The 26,619-nt window shown below is 33.4% G+C and overlaps 5 protein-coding genes and 1 pseudogene across 5 annotated transcripts; 4 read left to right on the top strand and 2 right to left on the bottom strand.

Annotated features, from left to right (window-relative positions):
• The first annotated feature begins 2,829 nt into the window (after nucleotides 1–2,829).
• LOC137810532 (aspartic proteinase CDR1) lies at nucleotides 2,830–4,131 on the top strand. Its single transcript, XM_068611868.2, has one exon. The coding sequence runs from the start codon at nucleotides 2,830–2,832 to the stop codon at nucleotides 4,129–4,131; it is 1,302 nt and encodes a 433-aa protein (XP_068467969.1).
• Nucleotides 4,132–7,259: 3,128 nt separating this feature from the next.
• On the bottom strand, nucleotides 7,260–8,621 carry LOC137826611 (aspartic proteinase CDR1). Its single transcript, XM_068632646.2, is given in 2 exon segments — nucleotides 7,260–7,832; nucleotides 7,835–8,621. Coding segments are annotated over 2 exon segments (1,305 nt in total). The 3' UTR covers nucleotides 7,260–7,314.
• Nucleotides 8,622–9,767: 1,146 nt separating this feature from the next.
• On the bottom strand, nucleotides 9,768–11,075 carry LOC137830312 (uncharacterized). The gene is made up of 2 exons (XM_068637581.2): nucleotides 10,920–11,075; nucleotides 9,768–10,746 (listed from the first exon to the last, which is right to left on the bottom strand). The coding sequence occupies exons 1-2, from the start codon at nucleotides 11,008–11,010 to the stop codon at nucleotides 9,947–9,949; spliced, it is 891 nt and encodes a 296-aa protein (XP_068493682.2). The 5' UTR covers nucleotides 11,011–11,075; the 3' UTR covers nucleotides 9,768–9,946.
• A 2,348-nt stretch (nucleotides 11,076–13,423) lies between these two features.
• Nucleotides 13,424–14,534, top strand: LOC137832753 (uncharacterized). Its single transcript, XM_068641090.2, has 2 exons — nucleotides 13,424–13,583; nucleotides 13,772–14,534. Exons 1-2 carry the CDS (start codon nucleotides 13,487–13,489, stop codon nucleotides 14,371–14,373), a joined length of 699 nt encoding a protein of 232 aa, XP_068497191.1. The 5' UTR covers nucleotides 13,424–13,486; the 3' UTR covers nucleotides 14,374–14,534.
• A 3,050-nt stretch (nucleotides 14,535–17,584) lies between these two features.
• On the top strand, nucleotides 17,585–18,948 carry LOC137826253 (aspartic proteinase CDR1). Its single transcript, XM_068632152.2, has one exon. It carries the CDS (start codon nucleotides 17,612–17,614, stop codon nucleotides 18,932–18,934), a length of 1,323 nt encoding a protein of 440 aa, XP_068488253.1. The 5' UTR covers nucleotides 17,585–17,611; the 3' UTR covers nucleotides 18,935–18,948.
• A 4,350-nt stretch (nucleotides 18,949–23,298) lies between these two features.
• Nucleotides 23,299–24,590, top strand: LOC150023401 (aspartic proteinase CDR1 pseudogene; annotated as a pseudogene).
• The last annotated feature ends 2,029 nt before the right edge of the window (nucleotides 24,591–26,619 follow it).

Genomic DNA, 26,619 nt, shown 5'->3' on the forward strand with positions numbered 1-26,619 from the left:
ATGCTCGGCTCGACAACAGCCCGGGCGCGCTCAGCTCGAAATCGGCCCAGACCCGGTCGGCTCGACATCGACTGGATTGTCTTGACTTAACTTGGATCGGGCCAAGTCACAATCTATCCCAAAATGCAATTTGGATAATCCAAAAATGTATCCAATCTATATCTAATCCATATCCAATTAAATGGATTGGATTTAAAATCCAAAAATATGGATTTGGATTTGAAATAAATCCATTTAAATGGATTAAAACTAATATGGATATGGATAATTATGGATTGGATTTTGTAATTTGGATTTTTTGTCCACCCTTACCACCAAGGCCAAATTAAAGAGCCTAATATTAAGTATGCCTAGACCGCCAACTTCCCAAGGCTCGCACACCTCATCCTAAGACGTCCAAACAATTTTCCTCCCTTCAAAGCCCCAATCCCACAAAAAGTTCCTCTGTAAAGATACGATCTTCTTCAACACTTAGATGGTATATTGAACAAAGATAAGTAAAACATCAGTATAAACGAAAGAACACACTTGATCAAACAAATCCTCCTAGCCATCGAGATGAATCTACCCTTCCATTTGCTCAATCTATTCTTAATTTTGCCCACTACACCATCCCAAAACACGCTCTTCTTGTGACACCCTCCAACTGGCAACCCCAAGTAAATGAACAGAGTTTTCATCACTTTGCAATTGAGAATAGTCGCAAACTGAAGAATAATAGTTTGATCAACCTCGACTCCTCCTAATCTGCACTTCGAGAAGTTCACCTTAAGACCAGAAGCTAACTCAAAGCAATACAAAATAACCTTCAAGTTAAACATACTTTTGATGTTAGCTTCGCAAAAGAACAAAGTGTCGTTTGCAAACTGAAGCATATTGACCTTAACCTTCCTGCGTCCAACCTCCAAACTTTCAAACAAATTCTTCTCAACAACTTTCTTTGAAACCTCAACTTAACCTTCAGCCACGATAAGAAACAAGAATGCTACTAAAGGATCTCCTTACCTCAAACCCTTATTCGGGATAAACTCCTTAGTCGGGCTCCCATTTACTAAAACAAACATCGATGCATATTCCAAACAGGATTTAATCAAGGAGATCCTCTTCTCACAAAACCCAAGCCTGCCTAGCATGTAATAGATATAATCCCAATGCACCGAGAGCCTTCTCATAATCCATCTTAAAAAACACACAACTTTTCTTCTTCCTCTTCACCTCTTATAGAACTTCATTGGCCACTAAAACGATGTCCAATAAACCTCTTCCTTCGAGGAAAACTGATTGCCTGAAATCAATGATTTTATTTATCACCTTGTTCAACTTGATAGACAAAATCTTAGAAATAATCTTAAAAAGATATTCCACCAGCGAAATAGGTCTAAAATATACAACTGTTGTAGATTGTCGAATTTAAGAATTAGACATATAAAAGACGCGTTTGAAATTATTGTGAGTGCTAAAATGTAAGAGGAAGGAGTTCATGTATGATATTTGATGAGTAAAAAAAATTAAAAAATTAAGAAAAAAATAATTAAACATGTTAAGTTATGTAAAGCCAGTGTTAAATTATGTAAAGACAGAAAAAGATAGTAGACTAGTAAACATGTTATTATCTATACGGAAAATTTTCCTATTCCGACAATATGAATATTTTTTTAGCTTGAGGAATTAACTCATACATTTTGTTAATAAATTATTTTGAATAATAATCTTGAGAAATAAAACCTTCTTGTAACCTTAAAATATTTTAAATAATAATCTTCAGAAATAAAAACTTCTTGTAACCCTAAATTATTTTGAATAATAATTTTCAGAAATAAAAACTTCTTGTAACCCTAATTTTATAATTGAGATTTTTTATTGAACTAACTGCCATGATTTTTCCTTACTCGTTGAGAAGATTTCTCATGCCTTAGTTTTTGTTATTCATTTTCTCTATTTTCTATATTGCTTTCACATCATGCATATTTTGCATTTACAGAAGAGAAAATCTGTTCTTTAACGCGTTTACAGAAGAGGACTATGCATATCTATAATGTTTTTTATTAGAAGAAATTGAAGCCGTGTTTACAATAATTTACAAACACTGTTCAACCTAATGATTTAAACTTATTGCCTTAAAGTTGTTAATATTTATATGAGAAGTTTGTAACAAAATTGATTAGGACCTCAAATTAAAATGAGTGAGAATAAATGTTCTAACCTCAAATAATAATATTTTATTTATTTTTTTTACACATACTTATCTTAACCACAGAATAAGTTATCATTTAAGGTTTTAATATGAGTTTAATGTTTATGCATGCTTCTTTGAAAAGTCAATTATTTACATCACTATTAGAAATTTATTAAATAGAAATTAATTTTAAAAACAAAAATAATTAATTATTATATTAATTAAATCAAATATTATTTTAAAAGTTAAAAAATTATTAATATTTAAACTAGTTTTTATTATTGATAAATAATTTCTAAATTAGCATCTTAAACAACATTTTAAAAACTAATTTAAATATTAATAATTTATTAATCTAATTTATTTAATATAATAATTAATTATTTTTGTCTTTTAAAATTAATTTCTGTCCAATAAATTTCTTCTAATAAATTGGAATAATTTAATGAAAATATTATTAAAACTTAATGCAATCAGAATATTCTAATTAAATTCTTTTAATCAAGAAAACACTTCACAAATTACATTCCAATCATTGCAAATCTTTTCTCTAAACACAATTCCAAAACACTCATGCATCAATTATAAATTGTCACAGGCAATGGGAATTACTTGGGATATTATTGTTTCATCACTTCTTAAAGATCTCAGTGATGACAACAATGTCAAATTCCTCTCTGACCATTCTTTTACTGTGTCTTTGTTACGTCTCTTTCTCAGAGGCTCTCAATGGTGGTTTCACTGTGGAGATCATCCACCGTGACTCACCAAAATCACCACTCTATCGTCCCACACAAACTCAATTCCAACGGTTTTCCAATGCTGTTCGAAGCTCCATTCATCGTGCTAACCGTTTCAACAAAACTTCTGTCTCTCCAAACACAGTTGAGTCCAATGTAACCCTAGACATAGGTGACTATACCATGAGCTATTCAGTTGGAACCCCAGAGTTCCAAGTTTTTGGCATTGTTGACACAGGCAGTGACATAATTTGGCTACAGTGTCAACCTTGTAAAATTTGTTACGACCAAACCACTCCAGTTTTCAATTCTTCAAACTCCAAGACCTACAAAACCCTACCTTGTTCTTCTAGTTCATGCAAATCAGTGTTTAACACTTGTTCTTCTCCTCAAGAGAAAACTTGTGAATATAGTATTAGGTATGAGGATGGTACACACTCAGAAGGAGATCTTAGTTTGGAGACACTCACTTTAGGCTCCACTAATGGCTCTTCTGTGCAATTTCCTGCAACTGTGATAGGGTGTGGACGTAATAATAGTTTTTCCTCTGAAAAAAGTTCTGGCATAGTTGGTTTGGGAAGTGGACCTGTGTCTCTAATATCTCAATTGAGTTCTTCAATAGGTGGAAGGTTTTCCTATTGTTTTCCAATGATAAATGACAAACCTAGCAAACTCAGTTTTGGAGATGCTGCTGTGGTTTCTGGGAGTGGCACTGTTTCCACCCCAATAGGTTATCATGATCAAGAGACACATTATTACCTAACATTGGAAGCACTGAGTGTTGGAAACAACAGAATAGAGTTTAGAAACTTTTCATCTGGGTCTAATGGAGAGGGAAATATCATAATTGACTCAGGTACAACACTCACTCTTTTGCCAGGTTATGTTTACACAAAGTTGGCATCAGCAGTGGCAAAGGAAATTAAATTAGATCGTGTTGAGGATGCATTTAATCAGTTGAGCCTTTGCTATAAAGGTAAATTAGATGAAGTACATGCACCAGTGATAACAGCACATTTTAGAGGTGATGCAGATGTGAAGTTGAATGTTGAGAACTCCTTTATTGATGGGGGTGATGGGGTAGTTTGCTTTGCTTTCGTGGCAAGTGAGAGTTTTTCCATCTTAGGAAACATGGCTCAGAGAAACCTCTTGGTTGGGTATGACCTGCAGAAGAAAACAGTCTCCTTTAAGCCCACAGATTGTACTAAACAGTGATTTGTTTGTTTGCGTTTGGTATATGATTGATGCTTGCAATAAAACTAATTAATCAACATTCTTGAAAATGTTTTTCACACTTAATACAAAATTATAATTTATGTGTGCATAATGATTCAGGTGAGTAATCAGTGACCATTTGGAAAATAGGGCTAAGACTTGGGTGGATTTTATGTAACCCAAGTCACCAACAAATTCAGATTAATAATTGGTAACATAGGTATTCTTAATCTGAGTTTATTTTATTTTAGATTAATGATTTAGATTATTTTGTTTTCACCAAAATGCCTTTTTTTATTTTTTTTTCTTTTCTCTCTCTTTTAAAATTCTTAATCTCAATCTCCATATGGCTCCACTTTCTTCATTCACACTCAATCTGAAACATAGTCTTTGTAACAAACTGGTATAAAGTGAGATTCTTTTTAATTGTGGGATTTGGAAGGAGCGGCTCCGTCGACGGCACGTTCGTAGTGGAGGTGATGGGTGACGTAGAAGAGGACGATGCGGTGAGTTGGGCCGTGGCTGTAAGTTCTGGGCAAGGTATGCGTGGGGTTGAAAGTGAGACAACAACCATTGTAAAGAAGATGAGCATCTTAGGGTCCATACGGAAAGGTGAAAAGGTAGTTTTGGACGAGTCTATTGTAGTTTTTCCTTCTCCCAGGACCAAGGTCACCGGGTTGGAATCCCTCTTTGCCAGTTGTCCAATAGGAAGGATGTTTGCCAACATTGGTGGAAGGAGGAAATTACGTACCCATTGAGAGATGGAAGTGTACCAGTGGTTGAGAGGGCATCTAAGTCGGCTTGAGTTAAGGTCAAAGATCTTCTTCTCTGACAATGCCATTAGAAACGATAATAAATTGGTTTATATGAAAAATGATTACGGAGAAGCCAAGAAAATATTGAATATTGGTAAGGAGATGAGTTTCACTCTGTTAGGGGAAGAAGAAGTCGTTTTAAATAGGCTTCTTTCTTTGTAGGACCCAAACAACAGGAATAGATAGGTGGAGATTTGTGTTTCTGATGACAAGTCTAATTAGTATGAATATAAAGAGGTTAGAAGGAAGCACTAAAAGAAAATATTTAAGTGATTTGATCTCAAGTGAGAAGGTTGGAATGATTTGCTTACAAGAGACAAAGTCTTTGAGTTTGATAAGGAGAGTTACTACCATTTTTGGGGTTTTAACGAAATCGACTGGATCGAAATCGGAGCTGTTAATATTGCAGGAGGACCTATCACTATATGGAGAAGAAATAGTTTCAATTTGACTAGCTCTTAGGGGAGATTTTTTTCGATTATCAAGGTGTTTGGAAGGTAGGAGTAGGGGTAAAAGTTACGATAGTGAACGTGTATAGTTTTGGTCCGTTGAAAGATAGAAATGAGGTTTGGGATGAGATATGTGAAATCAAGAAGAGTCAACAGAATAGGGTGTGGTGCGTTGTTAGGAACTTCAATTCTATCAGACGGAAAGAGAAGAGAAAAAGTGTGGTCTCGATATCTGATTATAGTAGATAAATTGCTCAGTTTAACGAATTTATCAAAATATTCGAGTTGATGGATATTCCAAATCCATTTCATTATTAAGCAACTTTTCATTTTTCTTTTAATGTCATCCATTACCTCATTAGCAACAAACACACTATCTATAGGATTTCTCCATACAAGAACTCATCTATGAAGGTCCTAAGTGTACAAGCGGTTAAGAGGACATCTAAGTCCCCTTCATCATATTCCTTTTAATATAATAATTTTCTTATAAAAAAACAATGAATAAAATTACCAGCATGTTGTAACCTTTACACAAAAATAAAGGGTACTATCAAAGTATTCCAATAAGAATAATATAGTTGTGAACAATAGGATAAAAGTATATAGAAGACTACTAATTACTCTTTCCCGGTTGTTTTTCAAATAAAAAAAGACACCAATTCAATTGGCATGATTGCCTACAAATCTTGTTCCATTTCACGAGGATTTCATTCTTTAATAACATAACTTTCTTTTTGAAATTCAAAAAGACTTCTTTTAACCTAAACATAGGAATAAAATGATCTTCAACAGTAGTAGAGTAGATCATTATGAAATTTTTACTATGTTGCAAGTGAAAGTCTGGTTATGAGTAAACTTCAAAGTCTACAGGATAAGATTTTTGTACTCTGATTGATGTCTTGAGTTTTTGGTTTGTATGAGATCTGTTAGAAAAGTTTAGATAGTTTTTCTCTATTTGAAACTCTTCATGTTTATATCTGTCTTCTTTGCTTATCTTGTTTGGTTTGAACAAGGAGTTTTGTCATATGATTTAGGTCGAGGTTGATTTGTATTAGGATTGAGATATCCCTAAAATACCTCTATTTATTGATTTATTTTTTCTCCATAAAAAAAACCTGCTTTATGCAACAACAAAAATATGCTAGTAAATCTTGACCAGCCTGTTAAAAAGAATCTCACTTTATACCAGTTGTTAAAAAGACTGTTTGGGATTGAGTGTGAATAAAGAAAGTGGAGCCATATATGGAAATTGAGATTAAGAATTTTGAAAGAGAGAAAAGAAAAAAAAAAGCATTTTGGTGAAAAAGGAAATAATCTAAATCATTAATCTAAAATAATATAAAATAAAATAAACTCAAATTAAGAATACCTATGTTACCAATTATTAATCTGAATTTGTTGGTGACTTGGGGAAAAATATATACTCTCTTCTGCACACAATACACATTTTTATTTTTTTTTACAGCAAAGGTGCTGGACTTTGCTGATAAAAAAAAAAACTGTTGGACTATCCTAAATTATATAAGGAATTGTAAGGTTATGGGTGTTCTAAACTATGCAGATTTTGCAGCATAATTAATCTGTAATATAGTGTCCTTCTGAATTTTAGCTTTTATTTATTTTGCTGGAACCAGCTGAAGTGGTTTATTTATTTTTTATTACTAATAAAAAAAATGTGATTTTGACAATTGTATATGACATCTTAAAATATTTTTTAATTTTATTTATTTTTTGTTGAAAAAAAAACATAAATGTCACCCCTGTCTTAGCCCTATTTTTCAAATGGTCACTGATTACTCACCTAAATCATTATGCAAGCATAAATTATAATTTTGTATTAAGTTTGAAAAACATTTTCAAGGAATGTTGATTACTTGGTTTTATTGCAAGCATTAGACCAAACACAAACAAACAAATCACTGTTTACTACAATCTGTGGGCTTAAATGAGACTGTTTTCTTATGCAGATCATAGCCAACCAAGAGGTTTTTCTGAGAAATGTTTCCAAAGATGGATAAAGTTTCACTTGCCAAGAAAGCAAAGCAAACTATCCCATCACCAGCATCAATAAAGGAGTTCTCAACACTCAACTTCACATCTGCATCACCTCTAAAATGTGCTGTTATCACTGGTGCATGTACTTCATCAAATTTACCTTCATAGCAAAGGCTCAACTGTTTCAATGGATCCTTAGCTCGTTTCAACTTAACTTCAGCTGCCACTGCTGATTCCAACTTTGAGTAAACATAACCTGGCACAAGACTGAGTGTTGTACCTGAGTCAATCATGATATTTCCCTCTCCAGTAGACCCAGATGAAGAGTTTCTAAACTCTATTCTGTTGTTTCCAACACTCATTGCTTCCAGTGTTAGGTAGTAATGTGTCTCTTGATCATGAAAACCTATTGGGGTGGAAACAGTGCCACTCCCAGAACCACAGCAGCATCTCCAAAACTGAGTTTGCTAGGTTTGTCATCTTTTGCTGCAAAACAATAAGAAAACTTTGCATCTATTGAAGAACTCAATTGAGATATCAGAGACACAGGTCCACTTCCCAAACCAACTATGCCAGAACTTAACTCTTCAGAGACAAAACTATTGTTCCTTCCACATCCTATCACAGTTGCAGGAAAATGCACAGAAGAGCCATTAGTGGAGCCTAAACTGAGTGTCTCCAAACTAAGATCTCCTTCTGAGTATGTGCCATCCTCATAGCTAATACTATATTCACAACTTTTCCCTTGAGGAGAAGAACAAGTGTTGTATGTCACTGATTTACATGAAGTAGAAGAACAAGGAAGGGTTTTGTAGGTCTTGGATTTTGAAGGATTGAAAATTGGAGTGGTTTGGTTGTAACAAATTTTACAAGGTAGACACTGTAGCCAAATTATGTCACTGCCTGTGTCAACAATGCCAAAAAGTTTGAATTCTGGGGTTCCAACTGAATAGCTCATGATGTAGTTACCTAGGTCTGCTGCTAGAGTGGATCCAACTGTGTTTGAAGAGAGAAAACTTTGGTTGAAACGGTTAGCACGATGAATGGAGCTTCGAACAGCATTGGAAAATCGTTGGAATTGAGTTTGTGTGGGACGATAGAGTGGTGATTTTGGTGAGTCACGGTGGATGATCTCCACAGTGAAACCACCATTGAGAGCCTCTGAGAAAGAGACGTAACAAAGACACAGTAAAAGAATAGTCAGAGAGGAATGTGACATTGTTGTCATCACTAAGATCTTTAAGAAGTGTTGCAACAATAATATCCCAAATGATTCCCTGTGACAATTTATAGTTGATGCATGAGTGTTTGTGGAGTTGTGTTTCAGAAAAAAGATTTGCAATGATTGAAATGTGTTTGTGAAGTGTTATTCCTTGATTAAAAGAATTTAATTATAATATTCTGATAGCATTAAATTTTAATAACATTTCATTAAATTATTACAAATGCATTAATTACAAGAAAATTATTTAAAAAAAATCAATTTTAAAGATAAAAATAATTAATGACTATATTAAAGAAATAAGGTGTTAGGTTAGAAACTAAAAAAAGTTATTGATATTGATATTAAAATTAATTTTTATTATTAATAAAATGTTTTTTAACTCTCAATTTAAAAATTATTTATCAATAATAGAAATTAATTTAAATATTAATAATTTTTTAATCTTTAAAATAATATTTAATGATTTTTTTAATAATAATGTATTTATTGGATAAATAACTGACTTTTAAAAAAAAAGTATGTGTAAACATTAAACTCACATTAAAACCATTAAATGTTAACTTTTTTTAGTGGTTAAATTAAGTATATATATATATATATATATATATATATATATTTTATTTTTTTTTATTTTTTTTTAACGTATAGGTTTTAATCTAGTTCTCATTTTTTTTAATAATACTACTTTCATAATGATAGTTAACATGAAATTTTTTATATTACATAATTTATGTATTAAAACTCGTTCAAATCTTAAAATAATATATTAGTTGTAATGGTGAAAAAAAGACTAATTTAATAATTTGTTTAATTAGGATTTTTAAATAAATTTATTTTATTTACTAAAAGTAATTTATCCTAAATGTATTAAAATTAGTATTGTATGTAAAAATATATGAATAGTATATATAAAGCTGTCTATACGATAATAAATCTAACATTATAAATAATTTTATTATACATGTACGTTAAATTATTATTTTAAAACTTTTTATATTCGATGTAAAAAAAAATCAGAAATATATATACATATATATATATATATATATTATATCATCTCTTCCATATATCAAATGGAAATAGTAATTAAACAAAAAAATAAAAAATTATAGTAACATTTCTTATTTTAACATAATATTGAGAACTTCATTAAGGAAAAACATGTAGTACATATATATTTGGATATTTGGAATTCAGTACACAAGAGGGGTACCAAAGGATTATCCAAACTATGATTGAGGTTGAATTAAATATGGTGCCTCTTACATAAAGGCATTACAAATGGAAGGGATATCCTTATACTTTTCAAGATGTAGAGTCTCATCATTTTAAGGAGTTGGGATTGGCTTGTGAATTGGCAATGGTGCTACAAATGGTTTCTTGAATTGGTGATGAAATGGTATTTTAGGAATATACTTTTTGAACAAGGGCTTTGGTTTCAAAAGTTCTTCAGATTCAACTGCAGGGACTGGCTTTTTCACAGTAAATGGTTTTGGAATAGGTTTAAGAATTGGAATTGGCTTAACAATGGGAACTAGCTTAGGTTTAAGAATAGGAATTGGCTTAACAATGGGAACTATCTTTGGTAGAGGCTTAACAACTGGAATATAAATAGGCTTAACAACTGGAATTACCTTTGGTATTGCCTTAATTTTGGGAATAGGTTTTGGGAAAAGACCTTTGAATTTTACTTCTTCACTGGGAATTGGCTTTATGTCTGGAATTGGTTTTGGTGTGGGCTTAATGGAAATTGATTTTGGTACAGGCTTATTAAAAACTGGAATAGGAATAGGTTTAATAACAGGAACTGGCTTTGGAATAGGTTTGATAACAGGAATTGGTTTTAGAATAGGTTTAATAACAGGAATTGGCTTTAGAATAGGTTTAATAACAGGAATTGGCTTTGGAATAGGTTTGATAACAGGAATTGGTTTTAGAATAGGTTTAATAACAGGAATTGGCTTTAGAATAGGTTTAACAACAGGAACTGGCTTTGGAATAGGTTTAATAACAGGAATTGGCTTTAGAATAGGTTTAACAAATGGAATTGGTTTAGTAAACAATCCTTTGAATTTTGATTCTTCATCATGGCCTTCTGCATTATTCCCATACTTGTTCACTTCATTGCCTACATAAGAAATGCAATAAATGTATAAGTTAATAACTGAAATTCTTACATTATGTCCATTCCTCAAATTAGCCCATCATACAACAATTACATTCTAAAAGTGTTTCCTTCATAAATGTAGTTATTCAAATAAATAACTCTTTCATTGATAAATAACAGAAATGAATAGAAACCTGAAATTTGAGTTGTGGCAAAAACAGAAGCTAAGTTGGAAAGGAGCAACAAGGGAAACCAGAAGCAGAAGAGTGCACAGTACATTCTCATTGTTAAAACAACTAATGGAAGCTAAAAGGAGAAATGTATGAAGGCTTGAGTCACAAGTTGTTGCAAATCACATTATTTATAATGCCTATCTTATGATTTCTTTTTATCAGCACCTAGAAACATGGCATTGATTTGTCATTAGTCATTACATCATAATGAGGGTGGTTGATGTTTGTTTAGAGAGGTCAAAAGTGTTTTAACACCTCTGTTCTTGGTGTGTTAATGATGGATTCTCTCTTCAATAAATGATTCTGGGAGAGATGTTTCTTTTTCATTTGGGTGTTCAAAACTACATCAAGCATAGATAAGTTCAAATACAAAGGGTCAAAGTAAATATCAATTTTTTTTTAATTGTAATACTATTTTAAGAACTTTTGCCTCCCTTATTTTTTAGTTTCTCAAATTCACCTTTATCATTCACTTCAACCATCTTCAAGCAATAACAAAATAACTTTATCTCACTAATGAGTTGAACTGCATAGATAGTATTATCTCTTCCTCCCCAATTCAAGGAACCACTTCTACCACCATTGCCAATTCACAAGCCAATTCCAAACTCTTTAAAGTGATAATTCTGTTCCTCAAACTTTAAAAGTTTTCCTTTTCATTTTTAATACCTATATATATAGCACTTTTTATAAAAACTCTAGTGAACAGAGTTATTGTTCCGTCCGGTTGACCGGGACGTCTTCGTGCGTGGCTTCAACCGTCAGCTAAGGACTCCTTCCCACTGATTGCCTGCGAATTCCTGCAAAAAAGAGGACAAAGAGGCGCCCTAGCGGCCGTTTGCACTCCGACGCTCAAGTCAGCCAGCAAGAAACACCAAAAAACTGTCCACCCACGTATCTGAGCACCGCGTATGGCACTCTGGGGGTGGTAAAAGAAACTGTGTATATGTGTGTGTGCTGTCTCCTTTAGGCAAAAATCTACTCCGGTCACTTGTACGTAACCTTAAAGCACGGGCAAGCAACCAAAGAGTTTCTCGTCAATTTGCCCCAGGTTCCAACCCTTTTTCCGACATTCTCAGCGCTATTTAAACTGCCCCAGCATTTAAAGCGCCTTAAAGCGCTTTTACACAACGTAACGCATTTAAGACGTTGAAACGCTTGGGAGCCATAATAGTACCTGAATGCTAAAAACGGAAACTGTATTGAATATCTTTAATTACCTGGCACCTGACTTGAGGGTGTTTCTATTCCGGCATTGCTGTCATACACGTGGAGGGCCTCACGACGCCTTGACCCCATCTGGGGGCGTTTCTGCCCATCTGGGGACGTTTCTGCGTGTGGGTCCTCCTGCTTGGGAGTGCTACTGCGCTAGGGGTGGCTTTTTGGGTGCCAACTCATGCCCCCAAGTATCTAGCCACTTACTCTGAGAGCGTATCTGCCTTCCTCTCACACCCTGCACCCGGTTATCCTGGGCGTGACCTTCCTCTTGGGTCGTATCTGTCCCGAAGGCGTCTCGGGGGCGGCAGGGGTACTTCGCGAGTCAGGCTGCCCTTTACTGGTACTATCACTATGGCCTTGGAGCCACCTTTTTCTTCTCTTTATCACTTTCCCGAGATATCGGGACCTGAGGCTTTCCCACGACGTCGCTCCCTCCATGGTCTTTCCTACCCATGGGTATCGGGGAACCACACCGTGATTGCCTTGCTTTTACACTGTTTAATCTGGCGACGCCCTCACCTGGGCGACGCCTTTACCTAGGCGACGCCTTCGCCTAGGCGACGCCTCCTCTTGGCGTCTCTACATCTGGGCGACACCTCGAGCTGACTTTGACTTTCCAGTCGTTGACTTTGACCTTGACTTAGTCAACGCCCTGATACGGGACGGTACAGTTATATATCTTTATCATGCTCTACTATGGTTTCTTTGCTGATAAAAAAAAAAAAATCTCTACTATGGTATACTCATTTCCAACCAAAATTTCCTTGGATCACTGTACCTTTATTTTTAGAATCTTCATGCTACTTGCATAAAATGATATGAACTTCCTCCACGTTGTGTTTACACTAAAATGCATACAACATGTTTGTTTTAAAGAATAACCCTTCCCACTTAGCTTCTACTTTCATTGTTGCAACTGCAGAAGCACACAGATTCTTACGTTAGTATTTTTCTTTCTATCACCCTTTTTCCCAATCAGCATTTCTCTTCTCCAAAACTCTCAAAGAAAAGAAGCACCTAATTTGGGAGGCTCATTTAATGGAGACAGCATCCATGCATTATCACAGCAGCAGCAACAACGGTGTTAAACACTATTGACCTCTCTAAACATATGACAAATTTGGAATCACCCACATAGTAATCCCTTAACAAATTCTAAAATTTCGGAGTATACTTTAAAACATGTAATGAGGATATTGACCAATGTTAGTCCCAATTGAAGGTAGGTATTATAAATAATGAGAATATGAGAAAGGAGTTGCTCAAGCCTTCAGATATATCCTTTTCAGCTTTCATTACTTGTGTTCTAAATGACAAAAGGTTTCACTCTGCAATGTGCACTTCTGTTCTTCTTCCTTGCCACCTTCTCTTATGCTCCTTCTGTTTTGGCCACAACTCAAATTACAGGTCTCTGGCTCATGCTATTACTTACACATACATTATAATAATTTTGTTAGGATCATAGTTTAGGAAATATCATCATATGTTTTTGTGTTAGTCTTTCTTACATTTATTAAAACAGTATGATTGTTAGAAGGTAGCAGAAAATATTTATGAGTGTTTGACTTGCATATATTTATTCATTTCTGATGTAGGGAATGAGGTGAACACAGATGGGAAGGTTTCAAATGAAGAGTTTGCAAAAGCAAGTATTGAAGGAGATGATGAAGAAGCAAAATTCAAAGGATTTTTTCCAAAACCAATCCATATTCTTAAACCTATTCCAAAGCCAATTCCCATAGTTAAACCTACTGTTAAACCCTTTCCTTTTCCAGTTTATAAGCCTACATCAAAACCAATTCCCATAGTTAAGCCTATTCTAAAGCCAATTCCCAACCAAGAAGCAAAGTTCAAAGGTTTTTTCCCAACCAAGCAAATTCCAGTAGTTAAGCCAATCCCAAAAATAATTCCTGTTGTGAAGCCAGTCCCTGTCAAAGTATATAAGCCTGTACCAAAACTAGTTCCCATTGTTAAGCCAATTCCTATTCTTAAACCAATTCCAAAGCAAATTCCTATTCTTAAACCAATTCCAAAACCCTTTACAGTGAAAAAGCCCATCCCTACTGTTGAGTCAGAGGAGTTTTTAAAACCAAATAATTTCTTCAAAAAGCCTATTCCTAAGCTACCCCTTGATCCCAAATTCAAGAAGCCACTTCTACCACCATTGCCAATTCTGAAGCCAATTCCTACTCCATGAAATCATAACTATATTGTACTACATTTATATAGAGAGATAGGGCACATTTCAACCTCAATAATGATTGTATAATCCTTTTGTACACTTCTTGTGTACTGATTGGAATATATGTAATCAACATTTCTCCTTAATGAACTTCTTGATATTACCGTCTCAGACAAGCATGTCTAATGCATCACAAACCAACGACTAATATATATATATATATATATATATATATATATATATATATATATATATAACATATTTATCAAAGTTTAAGGAAAATTCGATTTTTCGTGGATTTGATCGACAGAAAATGTGTATGCATTTTTGTTACGCAAATATTTGTCAGTTATTTATTGATTTTCTTGTAGTGATGAGAATATAATTCAACAAATAAACTCCATTTTGTGGCTACCTAATTACCTCAATTTGTTAGTTTGTAATCCTTATTTTCAGGTCCGTGACTTAACGAAATCTACAAACTAATTAGATCCTTCAATCCACATCTACACCTTGCCTAACTAGATTTATCATCTCATAATTTTTAGTCAAACTGCACCAACTCCAATCTAAAATATATTTAGAACACTTAAAATAACTTATGAACTAGTTAATCCAAGTTTATGAGATATTTAACATGAGATTATATAATGACAATCTTAAAAATTAATAATCAATTTAAAATTTAACGTTGAAATAGTCAATACTACACAAAATTTGCTTAATTGACATTATAGAAAGTAAATTTTATCATTTCTACATAGTCGATCTTCAAAAACCAACACAAATAAAAAAGAAATATCCAAAATTTTAGTGTTAGTTGAATGTACAACACACATCCATCACAACAGATGGGTAACTGGTTAGAATTGGGTTGGTCTTGGAACTTGGTTTGGTGAAGGAGTCTTATTGTATGAGAGTTAGAAGAGCAATCACATCTCTTAATTGACCTCAACAATCTTTATGCCTCAAAAATATTCTCAAGATAAGATTGTATGGTTAGCTCAGGAGGATGGTTTGTTCTCTGTTAGATGCTCTTATGAAGCTCTAAAATCCTCTTCTCCCCTTGAGCCCTACTTAGCCATGGAATCTTTATGGGATATCAAAGTCTTACCTAATGCTTTATTCTTAGTTTGGAGAATTCTTAGAGGAAAACTACCCACAAGTATGAACCTCTCTAGAAGAGGCGTCATTCTTCCTTCTTTGTTGTGCCCCTTTGTAACCAGGCCGAAGAAACGATCCAACATCTTTTTGTGGAATGTGAGATAGTTTTTCAGGCATGGTCGCAAATTTCTAGGTGGGTGGGGATCAAGACTGTTTTCCACAACGAAAATCATCTACTACAATTCTACCTGTTCCAATTCAGCTCTAAAAGCAATAAAGTATGGAAAGGCGTGTGGGTGGCAGTTTTATGGAGTATTTGGAATCAAAGGAATGGGTTCGTCTTTAAAGGGGGAAAGGTGGACGTTGATGAAATCGTTAGCCTTGCACAACTTCAAGCTTGGTCTTGGTTGAAGAGGAAAATAACTAGTTTCACTTTCTCTTACTCCGACTGGGTTCTCTATCCCCTAAATTGTCTGTTCTCCCTCAACTAAAGTGCTTTGTCTTTTTTAAACAGAGAGTGGCAGGTCATCTGAGGGTTGTTAAGGATGTTTTGGTGTTGTAATCTTGGTCTCCTTCTCAACAACTACTTGGATTTTGAAGGGCATGAGTGGTTTCCGCAAACTGGCTTTGTTCCATTGTTGTCTGGAATGGTAGTGTCTCTCGGCAATTGTTTCAGATTTTGTCTTAAAGAGTGGAAAGGTTATGATGGTTCTATGGATATCAGAGTGAAGGCAGAACATAGCAACTGCTGGTATGGTTTTTTCAACATACCTTGCATAGATTTTGTTTCTGTGGCTGTTTATGAAGGGCAGCTTTGCTAATGAGGTTTATTCTTTTGGAGCCTGCAACTAATTCCCATATAGTTGCATCAATGGTCTTCTTTGGCTGAGAAGGGCAATGGATTTCTTGGTGGTTTTGTCCCAAGTTTGTACAAATACCTATTACAAATTCATGTTTCACTTCAATATCCTTTGCTAAGATGTTGATGTCGTAGGATGCAAATGCTGCTAGTTTTGGTTTTTTAAGGGCCGGATCACTTTCTACTCCTTTTCCCGCTGGTGTTGGAAATAAGATTTTGGATCACAAAGAATGCACAAATCTGTTGTGGGTGCAGTGGCTTCTTGTCTTTTAGAGGCAATTGATCTTAAGTGTTCTTTGTCTTTTTTTTATTCCCTAAGCTTGGTCCATAGTAGAATCTAGGGTTTGGTCTTTTCTTTGTCGTTTAAGGAAGTTGTAATGTAAAAGTTGATTTTTCGGAGAGGTTTTAGGATAACTTTATTATAATTTTTAGAATTTAGAGTTTAGGGTTTTTTATATGGGTATGGATACTCTGAAATATCCTTTAATTCATCTTTATTGTTTGTTGATATTTATCACAAATTTTATATTATTAATTAATTCGCATGGACAATGTATATTTTATTATAATGTTAAGTGCATATTAAAACACTTCTCTTTTAACTTTTTTTTTTCAATATCTAAAATATTAAATTATAATTCAAAATAGAATATCATTATTATTAATTGATTTCACATAAAAATGTAATCACGCTTATTATAGAAAAAAATCTGAAAATAAATATAAAAATCAAAATTATTAAATACCCTAATAAATCATTAATTATAGTCAAAAGTCAAATAGTATATCTTATTTTATTTTATTTTACTTTTTTATCTTTTAAGTTAAAATATGAGAATTGAAAAAAACTGAGATGTTAAGGTTGACAGGAATTTCTTTCAATAAATTTAATATAAAACTGAGAATGTGTTTCAATTTCAATCATTAGTTTTTCACAAAATAGTATTTGTAACATAGATTTAAGATGTTTTTCATAATTAATTGAAACTAACTTCTCCTTAAACTCTAATTGATTTAAAATTTAAAATTAGATGTACTTTTTTTATCAACAAACAATTAATTTAATTAAAACATGACATTTAGGGTCAAATTAAACATTTTATCTTTAACTTTTCTTAAATTTAATTCAATTTCAATTTCCTAATTTAAAATCCAACCCAGTTCATACCTCTCAGACAGTATTTTTCACAAAGACTCACATTCATGCATCTCAAGAGTCTTATAAAAACTCAGGAATGCAGTAGCAGCTACAGAATAAAAGATTGAGACATTACTTATTCACTTTGATCCATGTCAGTGATGACAACAATGTCACACTATTCATCTCTTGTTTTTGTTTTACTGTGTCTTTGCAATCTCTATTCTTCAGAAGCTCTCAATGGTGGATTCAGTGTGGAGATGATCCACCGTGACTCACCAAAATCACCATTCTATAACTCCACAGAAACTCAGTTCCAAAGAATTTCCAATGCCCTAAGTCGTTCCATTATCCGTGTGAACCATTTCAACAAATCTTTTGTGTCTGCAAACACACCCCAAGCACCAGTAACCTCAGCTCTAGGAGAATATCTAGTGAGTTATGCAATTGGAACCCCACCAATCCAAGCCTTTGGAATTCTTGATACTGGTAGTGACATCACTTGGCTGCAATGCCAACCATGTAAAAGGTGTTTCAAGCAAATCACTCCCATCTTTGATCCTTCAAAATCCAAAACCTTCAACACCATCGGTTGCACTACTAATACATGCCGTTCTGTACAAGGTACCTCTTGCCCTTCATCCACCAGTAGTTGTAAATATTCTCTTAGCTATGCTGATGGGACAAACTCACAAGGAGATCTTAGTTTTGAGACACTTACCTTAGCCTCCACCAATGGCCCTCCTGTCAAAATTCCTAGATTTGAAATAGGATGTGGTCACAACAATTTTGTTTCCTCTGAACGAGGAAATTCTGGCATAGTTGGCCTGGGACGTGCACCAGTGTCCCTTGTGAATCAATTGGGTCCATCAATAGGTGGAAAGTTTTCTTATTGCTTGGTACCAGCACTTTCACCACCTAGTGTATCTAGCAAACTCAATTTTGGAAATGCTGCTGTGGTTTCTGGGCGTGGCACTGTCTCAACCCCTTTATATTCACGAAATAGAGAAGTATTTTACTACCTAAACCTTGAAGCAATTAGTGTGGGAAGGAATAGAATAGAGGTTGGAAGCTCTTTACCTAGGGCTGGTGGAAAGGGAAACATGATTATTGATTCAGGCACAACACTCACTTTTCTACCAAATGATGTTTACTCAAAGTTTGAATCAGCTGTTGCAAAGGAGGTTAAGTTGCAGCCTGCTAAGGATCCAAATCAAGTGTTGAGCCTTTGCTACAAAGCTACATCTGATAAATTTGATGTACCAGTGATCACAGCACATTTTAGTGGTGCAAATGTGCTTTTATTTGGTCTTAACACCTTTACTAGAGTGTCTGATGGTGTTGTGTGTTTGGCATTCCAGCCAAGTCAATCTACTCCTACCTTTGGGAACTTGGCTCAGCAAAACATTTTGGTTGGCTATGATCTTCAGAAGAACACAGTGTCCTTTAAGCTTGTGGATTGCACAAAACAATGATTGATTGTTGTTGTTTGTTTTAATAAGTCTTTCAATGAATACATCTTTTAGTAAAACTTTGTCTAGCACATTATTCTCTTCTCTTAGTCAAAGCATTACCACTTCCTCATTCCTTCTCCCTTCACGGATTTGAACAAAACTCATTATTTAACTCACTAGAAAAAAAATGTAAATATCAATTTGGATTGGATTAGATTTTTACATTTTTTTTTATGTAAAATAAATTCAATCCAATCAACTAGTAACTGAGTTGGATTGGGTTGGGAGAGTAAGTGAAGATTTTTGTAAAATTTTGCTTTTAATTAAAAGTTGTAATTCTTTCAAGTACCAATCTAGTTATAAAATAATATAATTTTTACAAATTTTAATTCAAAACTAAGTATAAGTTAAGTAATAACAAGTTTTTTGAAATTGTTTTAAAAAGTTAAAAAATATAATATATTAGTTTATGATAAGTGTAAGAGATGATTTAGATTGGATTTTGTGCCACTCATATATAAGAGTTAACACTGAATTAGTTTTGTTGGATAAGGTTTGACTCAATCGTAAATAAAACTTAACCTAAACCAAATAGGTTAGATTGGATCAAGTAACTAGACCCAATTAACATTGCTACTCTCCATCCAATACAAGAAAATCATTAGATAACATACCATATATCTTGAGTTTTGAAGGATTTAGACAGTGGAAGACTTGAAGATTTAATGGAGGAAGCAATGAATGTCCATGGAAGAGAAGGTGATTGGTGTGAGGTTTCTAGGTGCAAGGGTCTAGGAAGAGGTTAGGCCACCTTCCTTAAGTTTCTAGAATTTAAGAGAACATCTTAGAAGAGAGACTTTGAAAGAAATGTGTTGAGAATATCAGAAATACAAATCCAATATCATTCTTGTCTAAAGAATTACAAGAGTTAAGTCTCTTATTTATATGCTAAGAAGGCTCCTAAGTTGACTATTGAAAATTTCTAAAATCTCTCCATTCATAGCATTACATGTGGCACCTAACAATCCTTTCCATTTGTGGGCTGCCATGTGGTAAACCAAGACTTTAAGAAACTCTCCATTGGCATCAAGACAAGTGACACTAGAAGGTTGAAGAGGCAAACAAGTCCCACAAAAACCCACTCACACTTGAATTCGCTTTCTTCAACCTAAAAACCTTACCTGCCTACTTCATATCCTCAACAACTATTTACCACAAGAACCTGCACCACTTTTCCTTTTTGCTAGGCTTGTTGTCTCCAAAATCCAACCGTCTTGGACATATAGAAATTAACATTCTGCACAACATAATTTTTTTCAAATACTTCATACAACACATGGGATCCAAGCACCAGTCTAAGTATGAGAAGTTCGCCAAACTTTCCTTACCTGTAACCCAATACCAAGATTTCTTTTGAGCCACAGTGAAAACTTCCAAAAAATGTACTCTCCCAGTCTTAAATATATATTTATTCCTATGATTGCACATTTCACCTACAACTGCTACCCAAATCCACCCGAACATCTGATGTAAATTTCCTTTATTCCTACAAACTTAAACAACATGAAATGCATTTTTGTATCTGAATGATACACCAAGTAGAACCCAAGTCACTCCAAAAAAAAACCCCTCTAAGAAATCTTACACCCAAAGAAAAGATGATTTACAATCTCCCCTTCCTCACTACATAAGGGACAAAGATTACTTACCATAACTATGCCACGTCGCATAAGATTGTCCTTAGTAGCAATTGTATTAGTCAACACCCTCCAATGTTGTAACTTGCGCCGAAGGAAGAGTCTTTACCTTCCAAAACCCCATAAGAAAATCCCCATTACCACCTTGAACGATAGCGGTTTAAAGCTAAGCCTATCACGAGCAGCGTCACTGCTTGATCGGCGGGGAGAAGCATATCAAAGTATGGGGCAAAGCTCAACCCTCTTCAGATGATTACAAGTTGTCTTCACCGTATAAACCGTAGACTCTGTATCCCTCCAAATCCACATATCAGCCATACCTTTACTCTCTTACACTAATCTCTTATTACCCAAAAACTGCAAGACTTGTTCTGCTTGACTAAATTCCCACATAAAAGAGAGTCTTTCTCCATGCCAAATTCCACGACCAACAATTATTGTTCCATACATTAACATGTGATAAAATGCATCTAGCATCGATAGAGACTGAGAACAAACCTAGGAAATTTTTGCATTAGAGATTCATTATCCACCCACTTATCCTCCCAGAGCTTAATTTCTTTCCCATCTCCTACTACCCACCTTCCTTTGTATTCGAAAACATTACTCCACTCCTCTAGATTCTAAACTTTCCTAAGGTCCCTTAATCATATAGAATCCTTATTGATACAAGCCTGTGATCTTAAATTCCTCCAACCGCCATACTTTGAAATTAAAATCTCCTTCCAAATTCATTCTCTTACGACATAAGTCTCCAAATCCACTTCCCAAAAAAAGAGCATAATTAAAAATTCTTATGTCTATAACCCTTAAACCTCCTTTTTCTTTTTGCTCATACACCTTATTCCACATAACTAAACAATTTTCCTACCCTCTGAGTCCCAACCCCATAAAAAGTTCTTTTGTATCCTTTCCACTTCATTCATCACAATTGTTGGCATACGAAAGACTGACATGTAGAATAACGGTAAGGAAGTAAGGACAAATTTTATAAGACATGATCTACCAGCCAAGGAGAGAGATTTATCTTTCCATAACCCTAATCTACTCCGGAACTTACCAAGCACCCCTTATCAGAAAGCACGTCTCTTATGATTTCCTCCTACCGCACCCCCCAGATAAGTAAAAAGTGTTGTCATAGTACCACAATTAAGAATTGTTGCAAACCCCATAATTTGATTTGCACTCACACCCACTCCACCAACCTTACTCTTAGAGTAATTGACTTTAAGCCCATAGGCGAGTTCGAAACATTTCAATATCGTTTTTAAGTCAAAACACTTTGGGGGTGTCAACTTTACAAAAGAAAAGAGTGTCATCCGCATATTGCAGTATACTCACATTTGTCTGCCTTACCCCAATCTCAACGCCTTTCAAAACCATATTCTCTTTCGTCTGTCTAACCACCCCTACAAGCCCCTCAACTGCAATAAGAGAGAAAATGTGCTAAGAGATCCCCTTGTCTTAATCCATTTTTTGGTTTAAATTCAGAAGTTGGGCATTTACCAATACAAAGATTGAAGAAGATGCAAGACAATTCTTTATCCACACAACCCACTTCTCACAAAACCCCACACTTCTTAACATATCACGAAACCCCATTCTTCTCATAGTCTACCTTAAAAATCACATATTCTTTCTTTTTCCTCTTCACTTCCTCAAGGGTCTCATTAGCTATCAACATGCTGTCCAACAACCCTCTTCCTTCAAGAAAGACAGATTATCTAAAATCAATGACTTTATCTAATACCTTTTCAATCTTGAGGAAAGAATTTTGAACACAAAATATTAAACATGAACTACAAGATAATATGAAATATATTTAGATCACGACTTATAAACTAGTTAATCCTAGTTTATTAGATCTTTAAAATATAAGATTATGCAATGATAATCTTAAAAATTAAATTAAATTGAAACGTAGAGACGGAATAACCAATGCCATTGCCACATAAAGTCGACTTAACTGATAAAATCATTTTTGTTGAGCCTATACATATTCAACCCTTAAAACAGAAAACTAACAGTTAATTTCTATACTTTTAGTATGTGTTGCACGTAGATGCCCCCACAAATGTGATGCTATTAATAAAAATATATTTGTCGCATGTCCACCACTTGATGCTATTAATTAATTAGAGTTCTTAGTCAAAATTAAATATCTATTTTTTTTTTTGAAGAGCACATTCAAAAACTTTATCAGTCAACTTTTTTTAATGTCTAAAAAATTAAAACATTAAATTGACCACAAAATATCATTATTATTAATTGATTATTTCGTATTATTAAAAATATGAAAATAAATATATATCAAAATTATTAAATACCCTAATAAATCATTAATTATAGTAAAAAGTAAATTAATTAAGATCATAAATTTAAGGTTGTCCTAAAATGTCTGATTTCAATAATTATTTTTTCACTAAATAGTATTTCTAACATAATTAAGTTAATTGAGACTAAACTTCACTTTAAACTCTAAAGTGATTTAAAAGCTTAAATTAGATGCTTTATCTCTAATTTTGAAACCTATAATATTTTGTGCCACGCAACGAGCAGTATTTTCCATACAGATTACCACCCATGCATCTTCAGAGTCTTATAAAAAGTCATTAGGAATGTAGTAGCAGTTAAATACCAAAAGATTGAGACATTACTTATTCATTTTTATTCATGTCAGTGGTGACAATAATGTCACACTATTCATATCTTGTTTTTGTTTTACTGTGTCTTTGCAATCTCTATTCTTCAGAAGCTCAAAATGGTGGATTCAGTGTGGAGATAATCCACCGTGACTCACCAAAATCACCATTCTATAACTCGACAGAAACTCAATTCCAAAGAATTTCCAATGCCCTAAGTCGTTCCATTATCCGTGTGAGCCATTTCAACAAATCTTTTGTGTCTGCAAACACACCCCAGATACCTGTAACCTCAGCTCATGGAGAATATCTAATGAGATATTCTGTGGGAACCCCACCAGTCCAAGTCTATGGAGTTCTTGATACTGGTAGTGACCTCACTTGGCTGCAATGCCAACCAATGCAAACCTGTTTCAAGCAAATCACTCCAATCTTTGATCCTTCAAAATCAAAAACCTACCAAACCATCAGTTGCACTACTAATACATGTCGTTCTGTGAAAGGTTCCTCTTGCCCTTCACCCACCAGCAATTGTAAATATTATATTAGCTATGCTGATTTGTCATACTCACAAGGAGATCTTAGTTTTGAGACACTTACCTTAGCCTCCACCAATGGCTCACCAGTCAAAATTCCTAGATTTGGAATAGGATGTGGTCATAGCAATTTTCTTTCCTTTAAACGAGGAGGTTGTGGCATAGTTGGCCTAGGAAGTGCACCAATGTCCTTTGTAAATCAATTGGTGGAAAGTTTTCTTATTGTTTGGTGCCAATACGTTCACCACCAAGTATATCTAGCAAACTCAACTTTGGAAATGCTGCTGTGGTTTCTGGGCATGGCACTGTTTCAACCCCCTTATATTCACGAAATGGACAACTATTTTACTACCTAAACTTAGAAGCAATCAGTGTGGGAAGCAATAGAATAGAGTTTGAAAGCTCTTCATTACCTAGAGGTGGTGGAAAGGGAAATATCATAATTGACTCAGGCACAACACTCACTTTTCTACCAAATGATGTTTACTCAAAGTTGGAATCAGCTGTTGCAAACGTTGTTAAGATGACACCTGCTAAGGATCCAACTCATTTGCTGAGCCTTTGTTACAAAGTATTTGATAGACCATATGTACCAGTGATCACAGCACATTTTACTGGTGCAAATGTCATTTTATATGATTCCAACACCTTTATGAAAGTGGGTGATAATGTTGTGTGCTTGGCATTTCTGCCAAGTACTAGTGCTATCTTTGGGAACTTGGCTCAGCAAAACATGTTCGTTGGCTATGATCTTCAGAAGAACACAGTGTCCTTTAAGCTTACGGATTGCACGAAACAGTGATTGATGTATAGGTCTTTCAATGAATAAATCTTAGTAAAACTTTTGTGTAGCACAATATTCCCTTTTGACAACTTTGGTAATGTTATCAACTAAGCCAGAAGTGCTAATAACCATTGTGAAAGTAGAATTGAAGTTCATTTGGTTGCCATGCTTACAAGTGTTCATCTCCCATATAACATATATGACGTTCAGTACAACGGATTACATACTGATAACACTGCGTGGATAAATTGGATATAAATAAAGATACCTACAGATATTAATATTTTGTTATTCTTATTTATTATTATTATCATTTTTGTTGCTGGAGTACATGTATAACCTTTAACCATTACACAATTTTTTTTTTTTTACATATTATTATTATTTTTAACCTTATAAAGATTATTATTAGGAAAAATAATATTAATAATAATAAATAATAATATTATAATATTAATAAAAAAATTAATAATAATAATTAATAATCTTATAATAGTAATATCAATAATAATAATATCATTATTGATAATGATATTAATATTAATAACTTTATTAATATTAATAAAACTATTAATAATATTGATAATAATGTTAATAATACTAACAATAATATTTATCTATACCTACATATAAAGGGGATTCCCCACTTGAACTGCTCTAAATTGTTTTCCTATTTTATTCTTGATTAATATTTTGCTTCATTAATTTATTTTGGTTATTTGACATTTTATAATTTTAGAAATTAATAAAACAATTTTTTAATTTTTTTTTCTCACTTAACAGGATAATGGATAGATTGGTACGTTCATTTTATTTTGTTACCTAAAGCCTAAAGTGGAGAGATTGATTACTTTTCTGTTTTAAACTTATATTTTTATTTATTAAATAAACAGTATTTTAATTTTAAAATTTTATTAGGGAAGTGTGGAGAGATTGGTACGTTACTTTTCTATTTTAAAGTGATCTCCTTTTTTATTAAATAAAAAATTCAAGATATTCACTAAATTCTTTTCCTATTTTATCTTTACTTCATATTTTATTTTATTATTTTTTTTATTTGGATAATTTATAATTTCATAAGTTAATAAAGCAGTTCTTAATTTTTAATTTATTTGTTGTCATTTAACTTGCAAGAGAGTGGACAGATTGGTAAGTTACTTCTCTGTTTTAAAATGATATTCTTTTCTATTAAATAAAAAATTCAAGATATTATCTAAATTCTTATCCTATTTTATCCTTACTTCATATTTTATTTTATTAATTTATTTTGGTTATTTGGACATTTTATAATTTCAGAAGTTAATAAAGCAGTTTTTTAATTTTAAAATTTGATTATATATAATGTCATTTAACTAGCAGGAGAGTGGAGAGATTAATACGTCACTTTTTTGTTTTAAGGGATCTCCTTTTCTATTAAATAAAGAAATCAAGATATTCTCTAATTTTTTTTCCTATTTTATCCTTACTTCAAATTTTATTTTATTATTTTTTTTGGTTATTTGAACATTGTATAAGTTCAGAAGTTAATAAAAAAGTTTTTAACTCTACAAAAATTTGTGAAATTTCGCCATACTTTCTACAATTTTATTATGGGTCTATATTGCGTTGAAATATTCCCGAAAAAATTCTCACAAGTAAAAAAAAAACACACATGTTGCTTGCAGCCAGCAGAGGAGGTACGCCCATAAACAAATCACAAAAAGGAGATATAGGGAAGAAAAGTCAAGACGTTTTATTTTTGAAAAACCAGTTTTGTTCACACTCAGATTGAGACTTACTACGCCTTATTCCTTGGGTCTTTTGGTCTAAAATTTTTACCAAACATTCCTCATTGTGTGTATTGAGTTTTGGCAGAGATTTGTGCCCCAAATTCATCCCACAAGATTTGAAATAAATTTTTTATTCATCACTGTCAGGGATGAAAGGAAGGTTCTTTTGTGTGCGAGACTGTTTGAATTTTTCCTAGGTGAATACTCATCCGTTTGATCAGAAATTTATCACGTTTTGTACCAAATTCAGTTGAGAATCTTACGTGGAATTTTAGGAA

The sequence above is a fragment of the Phaseolus vulgaris genome, chromosome 11, assembly GCF_051622355.1.
Source record: "Phaseolus vulgaris cultivar YP4 chromosome 11, ASM5162235v1, whole genome shotgun sequence".
In the NCBI taxonomy this organism is placed as follows: domain Eukaryota; kingdom Viridiplantae; phylum Streptophyta; class Magnoliopsida; order Fabales; family Fabaceae; genus Phaseolus; species Phaseolus vulgaris.

Coding starts and splice junctions, on each gene's coding strand:
- LOC137810532 (XM_068611868.2), top strand. CDS start 2,830: ATGACAACAATGTCAAATTCCTCTCTGACCATTCTTTTACTGTGTCTT.
- LOC137830312 (XM_068637581.2), bottom strand. CDS start 11,010: ATGAGAATGTACTGTGCACTCTTCTGCTTCTGGTTTCCCTTGTTGCTC. Junction 10,747..10,919: donor TGCCACAACTCAAATTTCAG/GTTTCTATTCAT, acceptor TTTCTTATGTAG/GCAATGAAGTGAACAAGTAT.
- LOC137832753 (XM_068641090.2), top strand. CDS start 13,487: ATGACAAAAGGTTTCACTCTGCAATGTGCACTTCTGTTCTTCTTCCTT. Junction 13,584..13,771: donor GGCCACAACTCAAATTACAG/GTCTCTGGCTCA, acceptor TTTCTGATGTAG/GGAATGAGGTGAACACAGAT.
- LOC137826253 (XM_068632152.2), top strand. CDS start 17,612: ATGTCAGTGATGACAACAATGTCACACTATTCATCTCTTGTTTTTGTT.